General features: G+C 38.5%; 1 protein-coding gene across 4 annotated transcripts in view; it reads left to right on the top strand.

Moving 5' to 3' along the window:
- HIPK3 (homeodomain interacting protein kinase 3) overlaps positions 1-17,309 on the top strand; it is a 113,631-nt gene that overhangs the window by 89,108 nt on the left and 7,214 nt on the right. For all 4 annotated transcript variants that reach the window (XM_040609562.1, XM_040609560.1, XM_040609561.1 and 1 more), the window contains exons 4-13: positions 3,678-3,797; positions 5,594-5,680; positions 6,538-6,722; positions 7,500-7,659; positions 8,043-8,166; positions 11,323-11,444; positions 11,614-11,738; positions 11,854-12,015; positions 12,977-13,273; positions 14,182-14,322. In XM_040609562.1, the coding sequence (XP_040465496.1) occupies positions 3,678-3,797; positions 5,594-5,680; positions 6,538-6,722; positions 7,500-7,659; positions 8,043-8,166; positions 11,323-11,444; positions 11,614-11,738; positions 11,854-12,015; positions 12,977-13,273; positions 14,182-14,322 (1,523 nt within the window). The remainder of the gene's footprint in view (positions 1-3,677; positions 3,798-5,593; positions 5,681-6,537; positions 6,723-7,499; positions 7,660-8,042; positions 8,167-11,322; positions 11,445-11,613; positions 11,739-11,853; positions 12,016-12,976; positions 13,274-14,181; positions 14,323-17,309) is intronic.

Here is a 17,309-nt window from a genome sequence, read left to right as displayed (position 1 = left end):
CAGATGTCAGGATTAGTTGTCTTCTGAATAATTCTTGATGTTTCCTGGAAATCCAACATTGCTCAAAGATTTGAAAGCCTATACTTCACAAGGAGCAAGAATCAACTGTTGCAGTAATATATATATATATATCTGCAGTGGTAAAGCTTGAAGCTATTGAAGCTGGATTTTTCAGTTACTGACACCATTGGCATTAGTGAGCTGACTTAAAAAGTTGTTTCTAATGAAAGATGTAGAACACTCTCTATTTAAAACACTTAGAGAAATCTTTAATTTTCTAGTATAATGTGGAAATTTGAAAGACATGTAACCAGCATTCTAACTATCCCTGTCTGGTTTTGAAATTCATAAGTGAAGAAATCTCCTGGAAAATCCCACATGTGACAGCACTGGCTTCTTACTAACTTCTACATCTTTGATGCAACATTCAGTTTAGGTGCAGTTCCTCCAGCACATTGTTTAGGTTATTCAAATCCTGAGCTTCATGGAATGGGCTTTTGGCTCCCCGTGCTTAATAGATCAGACCTACTTCTCTAAAAATTAATTTGTTTAAAACCACTGTCAGGGGTTATATTGATTTTGTGTTGATTTTGGTAATATTTCGTATTTGTTTACTTCATTTACACGAAATTCAGTGTTTCATGGGTAGGAAGTGAGCTGAGTGGAACATGCATTGATGCTTTGATGCATCTAGAAGACCTTTGTGCAGGGTGTTGCTGTTAAAATGGGGAATGAAAGAGGAAACAACTAACAGCCATGTAATTCACTATGCTTTCAAAGGAGAAAATGAAGGCATTTGTTTTTTGGAAAAAATCTGTACTATTGTCTCAAAAATTTCCAAGAACTTGTCAAATTTATTTACCCCTTTCTTTGACAGAAACTGCAGAAGATGTGGACTTTCAAAAAAAAAAAAAAAAGCGAGGGGGTGGTGGTGGTGCAAAATATGTAATTTCCAAGATTGCTTCCACTTTTGAACCTCTTTCTGCTGTAAATAGCTGTTACAAGGGGTGCTGCTGTGGGTGAGGGGGGACCTGTAAGCCCAATTCATGGTCTTCTGATCACGATCAGACATGTGGGCAGATGCTGCTTCTTTCTGGATGTGGAATGTGGCTTTGGACCACATCTTCAGTCACTTAGGATGAAGTAGGGGCTTGAATGGTGCAAAGTGCTGCCTGTGTCCTGATTCTTTCCTCAAATTAACTTGTGATTTGTCATGATGGCAGCAGCCCAGACTGTTAATTAATGTGTGCCAACGGGCTTGCATAGCTGTGAGCCTCTGACTTCTGTACAGAGAGCGGTAGCAGCGTAAAGCTCATTCTCATGATTACGAGGATTTTATTTTTTTTTTTCCCCCAGAATAATACAGAGTCTCATTTGAAAAGAAAAGACTTTCTTTCCCCCGCTGCCCTGCAGCCATCTTACCGTATAGGAAACCCAGGCAGCTGAAGGCGGTTCAGTACGGTACACAGAGTGCCTGCCTTCATGGAGCTTGTTGGCTCGGCTCTGCTCAGTTCAGAGAGCCAAGTCCTTAGGACAACACATTCCTGTCACTTGACTCTTGCTGTTGTAGACCCAGGGCCATCGTGGCTCAACCTCCAGATACTGCCAGACGGTGCAAGTAAACAGCAGTGTCACCAACGATGACCACCTTCCAAGGTGCTGTGCTTCATGCAAAGGACTGTGTGGATTAGGGGATGATCATGATGCCTATGAGACTTTCTGCTTGCTTTACAAGTTAATACTGAGTTTAAAAGACGTCCAGTTAAAGACAGACATATTCAAGTTTGCTGGAAGCATCAGTTAATAACTCGTCTAGCAACTTGTCTGATCCTCGTGGTGGAAGAGGAGTTGTCACCTCCTCTGCACCAGCAGGAATTACCTTCAATCAGGCTTGTCATTGTGCTCGAGCAGGTCTGGAAAACTTCAGAGAAATTTGATTCGGGATTTTCCTCGGTGCACATGAGTACAGCAGTTGTAGGAGATGGCTCCCAAGGAAATTCCTTTCCTCCTGCTATGTATGTGTCACCAAGTGAACGAACAGGCACGGGCTTTGTGCTGCATTTCCCTCTGTCCTTCTGGTACGTGGCAACCAACACGCTAACCCTTGGAAGGAAGCTCTTGGTTATTATATTCATTTGTGATTATAACCAGTAACAGCTGTACTTCTTAGTGAAAAAGAGCTGTGTCTTCTGAGCTTTAATACTCGTTAAAAACAGGCACAGGTGCTTAACTGCTAAATTTTTCAATTAATGCTTTGTATTTCCCCCCGTATTCTAAGACCTTTATAGTATGCTTAGAAAACAACTAAATGATCCAGAAACATTTCTGGTCAGAGTGGGATTCTTTTTACTCCCTGATGTAGGAAATTATGGAGGATACCAAAAGTTGGCAGCATTGCATTTAGTTCTTCCCCACTTTGGTCTGTCACTTATTTTTCAGCAGAAGCCTCACATGTACCTTTCCTCTCTGCAGCCCATCAGTTTTTCTCCTTAGGTACTCCAAGCTTTCAAGCTACCTTCCATAGAATTAATCTTCTCATCTCCCAGTTCCTGGTTCATTGTATTTCACTGCTGTCTTCTCTTGATACCTTTTGTTTTGTTTCTTCCATTTTCTCATTCCCTGGCTGCTCCACCTTTTCCAGGGGCTGCTCCACACCAGCAGCCCCTCTGTGGAAGCGTGTGGTGTGGGACCCTGCCCCATGCCCTTCAGCCCAGGCTGCTAGAAGCTGTACTCCCTCCATCCTGACCCGCAACAAGCTCAGTTTTCAGTTATTGCCAATTACTATTCCCACTTGTCTTTCTTGAAGGTGGTTTTTTAATTTTTAAAGCAGTATTACTTGTGGGGTGACTCCCCCCTTGTACAATGAGTTAACATGACATGCACAGTAGTTAACGTGTTACGATGTGTTTTTCAACAGGTTTCTTTCAAAGCCTTGAATCTTAACTATTTCAGGTAGTACTTTGATCATCAACTATAAGAAAGGTAACGCAGAATGCATAGTAAGTCATCTTCTAAAATAGATGCATGTCAATCATTTCAGTGGAAAAGAGCATCTGACCATTTCAGGCATAAAGTTAGTCCGTGCCCATTGCGTTCAGGAGCAGTATTTCTCAGGTGAGGACAGTGTCCTTTGCTGGATGCCTAGAAGTTGTACATACACTCCATTTCCAGGTAGAACATCTCCTTGAAATGCAGGTGTGTCAGACGTGTAAAAAAACTGATACACTGGAAGCAGCAAGTGGGAAGGATTTTTATCTAGTTGCTTAATGAGAATATGCAAAAAAACCCCATCAAACTTCTGTACGTGAGCAAAGCACTCCTACTAATTTTCCTGTTTTAGAACGACAATATTACATTTGGGGTTTGAGTGGGTTGAGGAGGTGATGACAGCCATTCTCCCCAGCTCTTCGTTTCTGTGACCAAACTTTAAAACTTTGCTTATATAGGTCACTTCAGAGGTTTATGTATGGCTTTCTCTGAGAGACAGAACAGTATCAAGCACTCAGTGTTGAGTTTCTTCCCTATGTAAGGTGTAGTTGTTGAACTACGGTGCTCTGAGGGTTGTTCGTTTTGCCATTCTAAAAATGAAATCACAAGCTTTTAACTGTGGATCACATTTTGAAAATTGGAGGTAAATTATTTCCCATGTTTTTTGTTTATTTTTTTTTCTTCCTCAGATTCGTTACATTTCACAGACTCAAGGTTTGCCAGGAGAGCAGTTGTTAAGCATGGGAACGAAAACTGCAAGGTTTTTCTGTAGAGAAACGGATGCACCGTATTCTAGCTGGAGATTAAAGGTAAACAGTATAATGTAGTAGAAAACGTATTATTTTGCGAGCAGAGAAACCAGGGGCCAGGATTCACTACAATACCATTGCTTCCTTTCTGCATCTCCAGTGTTTTTTATCAGTCCCTGCTCTGTATCCCTTCCAATTGTCCCGTTCCCCAAAAGCAGTGCTCCAAGCTCATGCCCACCTTCCCCCCGCCGGCTGGCGCAGCTGCCGGGCTGCACGGTGGCCAGTGCATGGCTGCGAGTTGCAGAAATGAAGTTTCCTATCTCCAGAGGTACTAAATGAGGTGTGGTGGTTGGTTTCTTTTTAATGATTTTTGTTTGTTTCCTTGCTCAGTTACTACTTTTCACTTGACTTTAGAGAATTTGACTGAGACCCAAACTGCTCTATCAAAACCGGCTTCACAAGTTCCTAGGAGGGAAAGGAGATTAAGATAGAATGTGACTGTATACAGCTTGTTTTGTTCATTCAGATCTTCTGTTAAAACAGACTTTGGCTGAAAGCTGCAATACAACAAAAGCAGGCAATTTTTTTTTTTAAAAAAAAGTAGTTTTATGGGCTGCAACACCTTGCTTCCCTCTAAGCAACGTTATTGTAACCATAGGCAGAGTTTAAACTTCCTATGCAAATATATTTTTTTGATTTTTCTTTAAATTGTCTTCCTGGTGCATCTTCACCAAATTTACGGCAGACTTGGGGAGTCGGGAAGCAACTACAGTTGGCATAAAACTTGTGCAGGAACGAACAGCTGAGGAGCTCAAAGCACAACTTGCGTAACCCTCCCCAGTTACCTGGTAAATCCCCGGCGCGCGTGGTGCTGAGCAGCCGGGGCCAGTGCTGCCCTGCTGTAGGGCTGCGGGGTCGGGTTATGTAAGGATTCTCCAATTACACAGTCCTGATTATTCCAGTATTCTGGGTTTTCGGGCAGTTGATCATTAGGTGACAGTTTACATCTGGCTTCTCTGTATCGGAGAACATGAACGAGTTCTCGATGCAAACAGCCCTCCCCGTTTTCAGAAGCTGTTACCATGCAGAGGTTCATTCTCTGGCATCAGACTGCTGTTTTGGGGGAAGAAGGGAGTTTTGGTATGGACCTTTTGTCATTACAATTTTTCTCAAAGTTAATTTTGGAAACTTTTCTGTAATCTGTATCTTTAAAAGTGTTTTTTCCCCTGTAGTCCTGCTTTGCCTCATGCCACACCAGCCTACTGGTGCTGTCTGTGTTGAAGATGGAAAATTGTAACAGGAGGTGGTATTCCAGCTCATAAGTCACTGATGGGTGATCACATTCATTCTCTAGGATTTAATTGTGTATTTTGTATTGCAGTATTTAAAATATGCCAGCTGTTGTGTACGTGGAGGAATAAAAGTATAAAAATAACAAAAGTGAAAGCAAAGAGAAATCCAACAGAGACAGCCTGCATTTTGTTTCCTTTTTTTACAACAGTGTTGCTGCTGTTTGGAGTTAAATGTCTGAGTTTGAGGAAATGAGTGAAATACAAGTAATAGAAAACCTGTGATACATAAACATATAAGCATGTGAGAGAGTTTCATTAAACAACTCTTTGCTAGGCTTGTAATCCAGTACTGTGCTCAGTCAGATGTGAGATTTAGTAGGTTTTGTATTTTGGTTTAGAAAATGGAAGTAGTCTGCAAAACAGCATACAAATATACAATTGCAATTTTTAATATTTTTTTTTTTTTAAACAGGGTTTTTAGGCCAATAAATATGTAAAGTTACTTTGTAGTTCTGAGTGATCTTTATTGTCAACTTCTAAACTCAGCTTTCCTTTTTTTTTGAGACATTGGAAGAGCACGAGGCAGAGACAGGTATGAAGTCTAAAGAGGCCAGGAAGTATATTTTCAACAGTTTGGATGATATAGCGCACGTGAGTATTAAAACACTCTTCATTTGCAAAAGGAACGTGTGGGAATGACTGGTGATTTTAGTAGTTTTGAAATAAACATCTTTTAGAATATTATTTATCATGTGTCAGTCATATCCATTCTTCTCTGTATATGTTGCTCTGAGGAAAATGTCTAGCTGCGTCAGCCCTTTGTGCTTCCTCTAAAGATCTTCCTTTGTCATTGCTTGTGCATGACAAGTTACGTATTTGTCCATGTGGTGGGAGAACCCTTTAATTTTCTGTATAATGCATACTTTCTCTTTTACCTTATCTGCCATTCTGGGTAAAAAAAGAACACATGTGGATCCTGCTATCTTAACTATACAATTTCCAGTATAATTCTGCTGTCTTAACAATATAATTCTCAGTATAATTCTTTTTTTTTCCTTTTTTTTTTTTAAACACATGACTGTTTCCTCACTTTTCTTTATCGTTATAACTCCCTAGTCAATAACAAAACGTAATTTTTCATTCTCTTCCATATCCTAAAAAAAGAATCAAATCTTTTTGCAAGATTGGCATTAATACCTGTTTGAAATTATGTTTTGAAGATAACTTCTGTAGTTTAAATTAGTCCGTATTTTACTACTTAAATTCCAAGTCCCAAACTGGAATAAAACTTTCAGGGGATTTTAGCTGGGGAAGGTGCAAAGGGGGAGTAGTGTGTGTGCAGAAAAAAGTCACCGATTCCAGGCCAACCGTACTGGGATAAGCTAGCAAATTCATCATGCCTCACATGATAAAATCATTGAATATTACTATTTTATAGCAGAAAGCAGTATCGGAAAGAGTTAAACTAATATGCGTGTCTACTGCCTGACTGTTCTGTTCAATGCCAGGTGAACATGGTGATGGATTTGGAAGGAAGTGACCTGTTGGCAGAGAAGGCAGATAGGAGGGAATTTGTCAGTCTGTTGAAGAAAATGTTGCTCATCGATGCTGATTTACGAATCACTCCAGCTGAGACCCTGAACCATTCTTTCGTTACCATGAAGCACCTCCTTGATTTTCCTCATAGCAACCAGTATGTAACACACAAAAACATAGTTATTTTTTTAAAATCTCTGTTGTAGTGATTCATGTGTATAACAGTGTTGTTTCTTCTGCTATCAGACAGAAGGATCTTTTGGCATTTTTGTAACATCTTAGTTCTTTCAAGTGCTTGCAATATTAGATACATCTGTTTGGTCAAGAAAACTGAACATCTGTGTGTTTTTCTGAAAAGTAATGTCTAGAGCAAAAGATTTCTGAGTTATTGTTTTTATACTTGGCTGTTAAAATTCCAGCAGTGCAGAAATTTGGGCTTGATTTTTGGAAGTATGAAGAGCCTTAGTTTCTGTCGGTCACCGACAGCTAGGGTAGGCATTCCCTCTTGAAGTGAACATCTGGGACATCTTTTATGCATTGGTTAATGTGGAATATATTGAATGTTTTCTTGCAGTTCTGGACTTGTGTATTTCACTGTGGATTTCCTAAGGGGCAAACATTTCACTGAAAGAAAGAGCTTTCCATCCATTTCGTTTACTATCCCTCCTGCTTGTATGCAGTTGTTAGAAAATGATGTTAGTTGCAAGGAGCAGGAAACAGGATTTTTTTTTTCCCCCATATTTTAAAATGAGCATTACAAAGGCTTGATGTGAAAATAGTAATAGTAGGAGTTTTTCTACTTCTGTGTATGATGCCATCCTGTGAAACCAGGAGATGTGAGCTTTGGGCTTTTTTATCTTATTCTGGGGAATTGTTTTATTCATTGAACAGCATGAAATTCTAATTAAAGCAATCTATTTTCTGGTTTTGATAGAGTGAAGTCCTGTTTTCATATCATGGATATTTGCAAATGCAGATCAAATTTGTATGACTTAAGTAATCGCAATAAAACATCACTTATGAGACCAGTTGCCTCAGGCAATGCAGCTAACCTGACCGCGAGCTTTACCAAAATTGGTCCAGTAAGAAGTCAGGTAAATTTTTTTTTTCTTTTTAAAATTATAAATTCAGTTAATGCAGTTTCTCTAATTAATTTCATAACTGAAGAAAAGTGCATCCACTAAGTGACAAAATCTTCTGCCTTTTACTGTCATTTTCCCCCCAGTGTTTTCTGAAACAAACCATTTAGAATTCAGCAAGTTTCAAAATTAAGTTCCAAACCGGGACTGCCGCAGCAAGCCTTGCTGTATCCCAGTGCCCTCCAGTGGCCAAACGGGACCGCTTCCTCTGAAATGCATTTGAAATTGTAATTTTCCTAAATTCTTGCCGTTGTTCGTTATTTAAGCTGGAGGGAGAAGTGTGTGAGAGGTCCAGATTCACAGTTCTAACGTTGTCTGGATTAAATCTGTTCCCATAGGCATTAACTGCATCTGCCCATTCAGTTTTGCACCAAGGGATACCGCTGCAGGCAGGAACTGCTCAGTTTGGTTGCGGTGATGTTTTCCAACAGGCATTGATTATATGTCCACCAACTATTCAAGGTACGTTTAACTGTAATTGTTACAGTTCCTAAAATAGGAACGTTACTGTCGGCCTGTTAGCAGTATTTAAGTTTCCTCATTATATCCATGTGAGCTATAAATTTAAGAGCTTAATTGTGTCATTAAAAAATCAGCATGTTAGTCAGATCCAGATACATTGCTCCTATTTGAAAGAAATAGCAAATCAGCATCAGCAGAAAATCATTTAAGCAGTACAGAGTCCATCTGCGTATACGGATATATATACACACAGATACACATATTGAATAAAAGAGAGGGACACTATGTGAAAGCTGAAGCAAAAGAGTATTCCAAAATAAAGTTTGAGAGGAAACAAAGCTGAAGGGAGTACCGGCATTTTTTGATGTTGCATTCTTTTTTCTTTTTTGATGGTCATATGTAAGGGTTTGATTGATTGTTCTTTTTTGTAGTTTTGGTTGTTTTTTTCAGGTTTGGGGTTTTTTTTCGTTTGTTCTCCCTCACTGTTTTTTGCCCCAACTACATCCCAAGGGTATCCTAGGAAAAAGGATAAGAAAATACAACAGTTCTTTTGATAAATCTGCCTGGATAATAAAGTTGGTTTTTTTTCGTTAACTTCCAAACAAATAGTTAAGTAAACATCTGGAAATTTGGGGCTTCTTTTAAGGATGTAGCTGCCCTGTGTACACAGTGTCACATTTACTGTCCTGTGGTTATGATGAAACAGGACAGCTGGACAGAACTGCCGCAGCTTTCCGATGGCTGAAAAGCACATAACTAAATCTTTGGGAGTTTTTATTGCATCATGCTGCGAGGAGGAAAGGGCAGCTTGGCTGAACTCTCGTGTATTATAAAGGATGAGATTGATTTAAGCATACAATTTTATATTTCTCGAAAGAAATAACTGGCTGAGGGTTCAGTTCTCGGAAACATTTGGAAGGCTGTGAGGTGGAGATGCTAGCACAGGAGTATTTCTGCAGTATAGATAACAACCAAATGAGCATATGCATCTCTAGAAGGGTACGTGGTAATACAGCTGACCCCTGTTTCCCTAAACAAATGCATTTGCATCATGAAATGTAGGTAGTAGTATTTTTTGGAGAAGTCTTTAAAACTTCATTTAGATCTTGGAACATATCAAGCAAAACTTTTTCTGTTTATAATGGGCTGCTCGGGGAGGAGCTGATGAAAAAACAGCCTTTCTTACCCTAGCAATAGTCGTTTATGAGGAGGGGAAGATAGTTTATATTGTTTGCTTATTAACTTAGCTTGGTTATAGTCTTCACCACCAAAGATGCAGTTTTTCAGTCTTGGTAATGTTCAGTGTCATGTTAAGATCAGATCTTGAAATGACGGTGTTTATAGGAAATAAGTTTTTTAAAGAATGACTTTCAAACTCCTACTTGGTTCTCCTTCTGCGTTTTGAAGTTCTAGAAGTCCCACTGGAGTCACTCTGGAAAAAAACCCAAAACACTTGTAAGCTAAACTTGCCCAGGAAGTCTTCATCTATTTAGATAAAGACAAATACCGCAGACTTCATGGGTAATGTTATTTGTGGCTGCTGCATCAATCTTGGGTTCCAGAGACTTAAGAAAGCTCCAGGTGTTCACCCTGCAGAGTGTCAGAGGCTGTATGAGCTAAATATATAGCTTCACCCAGGTTTCCTTCTGCAGACTTAGAATGGTTAGGTAATTTCTTATTTAATTTTATATATATACTTTACACAATTACATACTTCATAATTTAAAAACCCTACTGTTTTCATTATACTCAGATGAATAAAGTGATTATTGAAAAGGAAACAGTACGGGCAAATACTTTTATCTGTGATCTGTATACTGTATTCTTAGTATGATGATAAATTTCTAAACGTAAATTCTACTACAGCTTGAATGAAGGGAATATATTGTTTTCATCACATAGGTTACAAGTTGAGTTGCTGGCACAGAGGGAAAGGGATATTAATGGTATCTGGCACTGCTTCAAGGTTCCCTGCTCGGCTGCTCTGTTGAATATCTGAAGTGCTAACGCTTGCTACTTCTGGCAGAGTTAAGATGTTGCTGCACTAGATGGATGTGTGGAAAAAAAAAAATGTCAATAGCTTTTCAGAATCAAAAGCTTTGGACTGCATGGTTATAACTTAGTATTGTGTTATCACATGAGATAATTACGTCAGATGAAGATACTCTTTCATCCTTTATTGTAAAGATTTTAAAAACACTCACACACACTTTTAAACTTTAGTAGTTCTTTAGTAGTTACCTCTGAAACCCATTGCTTAGCCTTTGACTAAAGCACAAGATGCAAAGTGCAGTTGGAAGATGAAATTAGTGTATTTGCCTAGCCAGTATTTTTGTCTAGCATAGCTGTTCTGTTGCAATATCTGTTGAAAAAAATAATTCCTTTCTTATTTTAGTTGAACATGACTATGTAAAAAATTATCATTGGTAATAAACATTGCAGCATTGCTATACATCTCTTAGTTTCCTGTGGCAATAATGAAGTCTGTACAGGGCACAAGATGCATCTTTTTCCTATTAGGCCGTTGTAGTATTCCAACAGTGCTGTGGTTTACATTATTTTGATGAAGGGATGAATAGGATTATGGATTCTACCACAAATATTTGATGGCATACACAGAAAATTTTACATTGTTTCCTGCAAAGGAGATGGTAACAAATAGGGGTATTAGACATGTGGCATTGCCAGCTATAAAAGCTAAGAGGAACGGGTTTTAGCTAGCTGGAAATCCAGAGCACACGAGATGTGCAGGAGTCGATTGTGAGAAGCTTTGAAACTCTGGTCTGTTGACTTTTCTCTGCTTCCTTTCAAATACTTCTAATGTAGCTTGTGATAAAAGTAAATGCTTAGTTTTGCAGAACTTTCTGCCAAAGTCATTCTGCTTTCTAGTAGTCTGTGTCCAAAGAGCGGATATTGGCAGTTCTTTCTGGAAATTACAGCATCAAATATTTGTGTAGATAAGTAATGGCGCACAAAATCTTTTAGGTGTTTTTAAAATTTGGCTTGAAGGTCTAAATTATGGAATTAGATCATAAACACATCAAGAAAAATTAGGAAAGCGTTATGAAATTATCCTTTGTTTTCATTTTACGCAGAAAATGTATGCAAGACTGGTGTGTTGCTTAAAGCTTGGGTATGTTTTTTTCTCCCTGCTAGGAATTCCTACAAACCATAGTAAACCCACCAGTTTCTCCCTGAGGGTGGATAATGCAGTTCCACTGGTGACCCAAGCCCACGCAATTCAGCCACTACAGATTCGAGCAGGGATCCTTTCTCAGGTTGGCTTACTTTCAAAGTAAAATCTTATTTGTTTTATTATTAGTTAGTAAATATTTTTGCCCTGTAGAGTTCTGTTGCGGTGCCTCTTCCGTTTTGCGCTGAGCTACAAGCGGCTAATTTAAGTTCAGCCGTTCCCTGTGTCACGAAATCTTCTCTGCTTCCCAACAGACGTGGTCGAATCAGACGCAGCAAATACTGGTTCCTGCGTGGCAGCAAGTAGCGCCGGTGGCAGCTCCTGCAACATCTCTGGCCTCTGATCCTGTGGCTGGCCCACAGAGGCTTGGAGACTGGGGGTAAGTCTGCAGATTTTTGTGCAGCACCTGAATGGTTTAACAAGATGATTTAACGAGAGCGATGGATGCTGATGCAGCTGGCTTGCAATATAAAACTTCCTTTACTTTTCCTCAGGAAGATGATTACCCAGGGCACCCATTACAATTCAGTGATACCGCACCCTCTTCTAACACATCAGATAACCCTGTCTGCCCCTCAGCCGATCAGCGTGGGCATTGCACATGTTGTCTGGCCTCAGCCTGCAGCTACCAAGAGGAACAAACTGTGTCAGAACAGGTTGGTAGAATACTTCTAACATTCAAATATAGTGTGTCTGCAGCTGCTGTTCAGTGGGCAGGGGAATAGCCTGTAAAAGTGGCATGTTTGTTAGTAACACTTGTACTTAAACAATCTTTTGGGAAAATTTATCCTCTCTGCCCTAAGTTTTCAATGTTATTTCGGTAACACATACTAGATGGAAAAAATATTTACAATAGTTAAGAGGTTTTAGTTCCTGTTGATTAGTATGTGCCCTTCATGATAACAAAGTTCTCTTTATAGCCTTTGGGAAGGTATAAGAGTGTATTGAGGTTGCTCTAATGAGATTTTCCTAAGTTTACGTGCATGAGGATCTATTGGGTTTAGGCAACTAAAAATAAAGAGATCCTATATAACAGGGTTGTAGTATGCCTTACCATCGTCTTAAGAATAGACTTGCTTTCACTGGTAGCCAAAAATACTTTAACTGCTTGGTAGAGAAACTGTGGCCCACTGCCATACAAAGTATTTGCAAAGGTGTGGGACGCTTGATAAAGGGGAAAGCCAGGGTTGCGAAAGGTGATGTCAGCAGTCGCTTATTAAGCAAGGACTTAATCTGGAGGCTACCAGCTTTTGTTCTCGGGGAGGATCTTTGCAGGAAATCTGGCCAGGTTTTGTTTGCTTGGGTTTTTTTGCACAAATGAGATTTTAGTTTCCTTTTTTCCTTTATAAGAAAAATGGGATTTTCAATCTATTGTATTCAGTGTTGTTGAAAATTTTAGTCTTAGATACTATGTATTTTGGATTTTGTTAATTAATGTCTGAAATCATCTATGCCGAGTGTTTATGACTGTGTTTACTGTTTTATGTTTTTCTTCGTATTCATTTAGGACATTGGTGTTTTACCCTGTATCGCTTGCTTTGGTTTTGTTGAAAATAGTAGTTTTCAGGTCTGCTGGTAGAGAGTCGCTAAATGTCAAACGGTGTGTTTTCTTCACAGGAGCAATGTGTTACAGAATACCAATATCCAAAATACAACCTTTCTATCTCCAAAGATACTTAACCTGAAGGCTGTAAAGAGAATAAGTTGTATAGAAGCACAGGACAATCTTAACTCAGAAGGACAGGAAAGTAACTGTTGCGAAGCATCGGTCAGGCTGGACCCTGATTCATCTCTTTCAACCAAACAACGCCAGGCAATCTTCATTGCCGGTTCCCCTAGCCCAGCAGTCAGCGTGATCACCATCAGCAGTGACACAGATGAAGATGACATAGGACAAACGCATTCCCTGAGAGAGTAAGAATCGGTGTTTACTTATATTAAGGTTTTACTTAAATATAGCTGTCTTAGCGTAGCTAAGTGTTTGTTGAATCTGAGTCAAAAAAAGACAAATGCCTTTCTTATCAAATTTAACTAAGAAGTTAACTCTGTAGCAGTGTATTATTTGAAAGTGAAAAATACTTTAAAAAGTCTGCCTCATTAACCTGTATACATTAGGCATTTCCAAAGCAGAATATTTTTAGGTCCAACATACTACTTTTTGTCTTTGTACTGTCATACCCTGTTTGTTTGTGAAGATGAGTCTTCTGGCTTTCTATAATCAATGTTACCATTCTAGCAGTAGCATCCAGTAGATAACATTACATATCTATGGATAAAAAATACTTCTCTAATGGTATGAAAAGATATGCATTGGGATATAAAAGCAGATACTGAGTATGGTCCCCCAAAGGATTTTTTTTTTTTTTTTTCACAAAGCTATCAAAGCAGCAGCTATCATTTTAAATGGGGACTTAAAAGTTTAATGTTTGTTCGATTTTTTATTTTATTTTTTTTTTTACTTCCAATGATTCTGAACTGGAGGAACTTGTATTTTAAGTTTAAACTTTGTCAGAAGTTTCAAGGTTCTGAACTGTTGTAGTAAAATCTTTCATCTACTTGGTTTAGTAATGACTTAGTAAAAAATTTATTCATTTAGTAGGTTTTAAAAAATGCTTATTTAGTCTAGAATTTCCGAAGGAACACTGAAAAGGTTTAAAGTCTGTTTTGGATGTAAAAGAAACAGGGAATTGGGTATTAATGTACATTCAAGGGGCCTTTTCTAATATTTGACCCTTTTTTATTCTGTAATTACACCTAGGTTGGTGGTGTACGAAAGAATGAATGAGAGACGGTGTGTTTGCTCACTTTCTTTTTGTGTGTAGGTGTAAAGGTAGCCTGGACTGTGAAGCTTGCCAGAACACCCTGAACATCGACCGCGTGTGCTCCCTCAGCAGTCCGGACAGCACGCTGAGTACCAGCTCCTCGGGACAGTCTAGTCCATCTCCTTGCAAGAGATCCAACAGGTAAAAAGTTGTGCTCCTTTCAATAAAAACATCCTGGTATATAGCAGACTCAGCTTATACTAAAAAATGCAAAAGTTCTGTTACGTTGCCATCTGCTGAGGCTAAATGATGTATTTAAAAATTAATTTACTGGCCTACAGTTGCACAGCATAGACTGTTCTTTTATCGTTCCTAACAGATCCGTCTAGCTACACTGGAAGTTTTCATAATAGTGAATGAATGCTGTTTACATGGAAAATATAAACATGTTGCACACAACTTTCTTTCAAACAAAAATCTTCCAAGGCTGTAAAATCAAGCAAGCCACAGTAGGATGTGACAGAAAGTTACCAGATTAATTTTTGCACCCTCTTGTTCTCCCATTGTGTGTCTTGTGCTGTAAACTTTAATGACATTGATGCCTTTTTTCTTCTATCAAACATAAGCCTCACTTATGTGAACACTGTTCATATGAGCAGCTTTTAAATATTTTAATCTTCGCTGCTTGCTGTGTAGCTTAAGCCTTCATTTTTGCACATTAGTCAAAATTCACTCTTACAAAAATATTCAACGTAAAGCTGAACTGTTTTATGGCATTTTTTTTCTGCAGTACCTGAGAGCTTCTGTGTGTCGCCTTCAAACACAGACCTGTGACACAGTCAGAATTTCCCACTGGCTTGGGATGTTCTGGCTGGGACACCTGCCGATGGCTTTTCCTCTTATTTCAGTCCCTGCCCTTCTGGTGCTAATATGTTGAAATTTTAATTGTAGCTACTTGTGGCACTTCTACAAATCAGGTTCCTGGATATGAGTTTATGAACCAAGAAATATTTGAGATATGTAGTTCCTGGTATTGGTGAGAAGTTTGGTTTTAATATGATTTACCCAATATCCCATAGAAATTTTGTGACCTAGGGATGCAGTTAGTTTTTTTTCAAGCAACCTGAAGCTGCCATAGGCTTGACCAATTCTTTCATTTTTATTCTACAGTTCACTTCCTATTTTCTGTAGAATAGCTTTCTATATAGAAGACGGTGATTCAAACTCAGAGCAGTTTTGTTGTGCAAAATGAGTAAAATTGAAGTCTTGATGAAAAAAAAAAAAGGTTCGTTTTAAGTAATTAAAGATTCCATCACAACATGTATTGACAAGGCAATGGAACTGCTGGTCTGTGCAGGCAGTTTTATATGCTTTAAATTTTGGGCAGCCTGATTTAATGATGCTTTTAATGGATAATTTATCTATATAAATTATTTTGTTAATATAAACACAATCCTTTTTCTATAAAAAAAAAAACCAACAAAAAAAACCCCAAACCAACAAACCCAACCAAAACCAAAAACCACCCCAAAAACTTGTGCATGAACAACTTTGACATCCATTTGGTATCCTGTAGGGCCTGAAATCTTTAGTGACCAAATCTCTGCGGCACTGGACGCTGAATACACTGAAAGGTGGGGTGCGTTGTTATTCTTTGTGCTGTCCAGGGCTGGGAAGGTGTATTGTTAAGGACAAGACGTGTATCATACGGTGAGTGCTAGGACAAGAGGAAAAGTTTTGTTTGCTCAAGATGCAGCTTGGTGTTATGCTTAATCCAGTCACATGTTTTTTTTGGGTGGATTAGTTTTCTATTAAGTTACTAAACTGATTCAACTCATTCTGCAGACACAACTGCTAGATCCAATAGCAGAAGTACAGTCATGTAGCACATGGATAGACTTTTCATTTTTTTGAGATTAACTTGATGTGGAAGATAATCCCAGACAAATTTCTGCCATTTCTGAGACTTTGACGATATTAAAATAAAAAGTTGCTAGAGTTACAGAGATGGACCAAACCAGGTAGATTTCCCTCATCCTGTTTTCAAGTGTTTGTCACTTCTAACAGTAAAACAAGAAAATAACTAGATGCATTTGAAGAATTTAAATTCAAATAGGTAAATTTTAGTAAAGATTTAGGTAACAAGACATGTTTTATACTGGGAGGCATCAGGTATTCTTACCAGTTGATAGTTAACACTGTCAGTCCTGCTTATGCTTTTATTTAATATCAGAACATTCAAAACTTCAGACAAGTTTTTATAAAGACTGCTTGATTTTAGTGTTTTCACTGAATTGCAAGGAACTGACCTGTAATACAGTTCCCCTCTGTGAGTCAACTTTATGTCAATAGCAGAGGAGCACGTCAGATTCAGGTTTCACTAGCATTTAACTTACATTGTCGTACAATTAGTAACTTGAATCAAAAGTTAAGAATATAGAAATATAGAATATAGAATATAAAGTTAAGAATATAGAATATAGAAATACAGTCAGTCGCTGGCACAGGTATCACTGTTTGTTACTTAATAAACTATTCAGAATTACCTAGCTCTCTTGACTGAGACTTCAGGTTTTTGTGCTGGTCCTCGTAGTGTCAAAGTACTTTTCATAAAAATATAAATGTTATAAATGGTTTTATTTGTATTGTCTTGATTTATTTACCATGCTATAAAGGCATGTTACATTAGCTATAAAATCACCAAAGGACTTAACCATATGTTTAGGGGTTAGTGAATTCGCTGCCGTTTCTTGCATGTGTTGAATGTGTATTCCACCAGGTTTTGATATAAACTGGGGTTTTCATGTTTTTCTAGTTGATAGAAATTATTAATTCTCATGTCCATCCTCCCTAACTGGGAACTTTGGTGGCATCTACGCTTAATTATTCATCACCCCCATACCATTCATTTTAGGTCTGTTCAGTGAAGGATGCATCTAGCCATCTATATAACCCATACCTGGCACAGTCCCTGTTAGAGGACTAGTTAAATTTCTTTTTTGTTATTAGCGATATGTCTGTGATGTACCTTTTGCTTGTGTAACAGTGAATACGTAAATGAGACGAATGTGTTTGCTGGCGGTATACCTCATTGTAAATGAGTTTCCCAGGTTGTTTACTATTTGCTGCCTAAAAGTTAATTCGGTTTTGGTTCCACTGATTGAACTCTGGTCTTGCTTCTGGCAGCA

Source organism: Falco naumanni, chromosome 10 (genome assembly GCF_017639655.2).
Source record: "Falco naumanni isolate bFalNau1 chromosome 10, bFalNau1.pat, whole genome shotgun sequence".
Classification (NCBI taxonomy): Eukaryota; Metazoa; Chordata; class Aves; order Falconiformes; family Falconidae; genus Falco; species Falco naumanni.
Note: the sequence above shows the minus strand (reverse complement) of the source record. Positions and strands in the feature narration are given on the sequence as shown.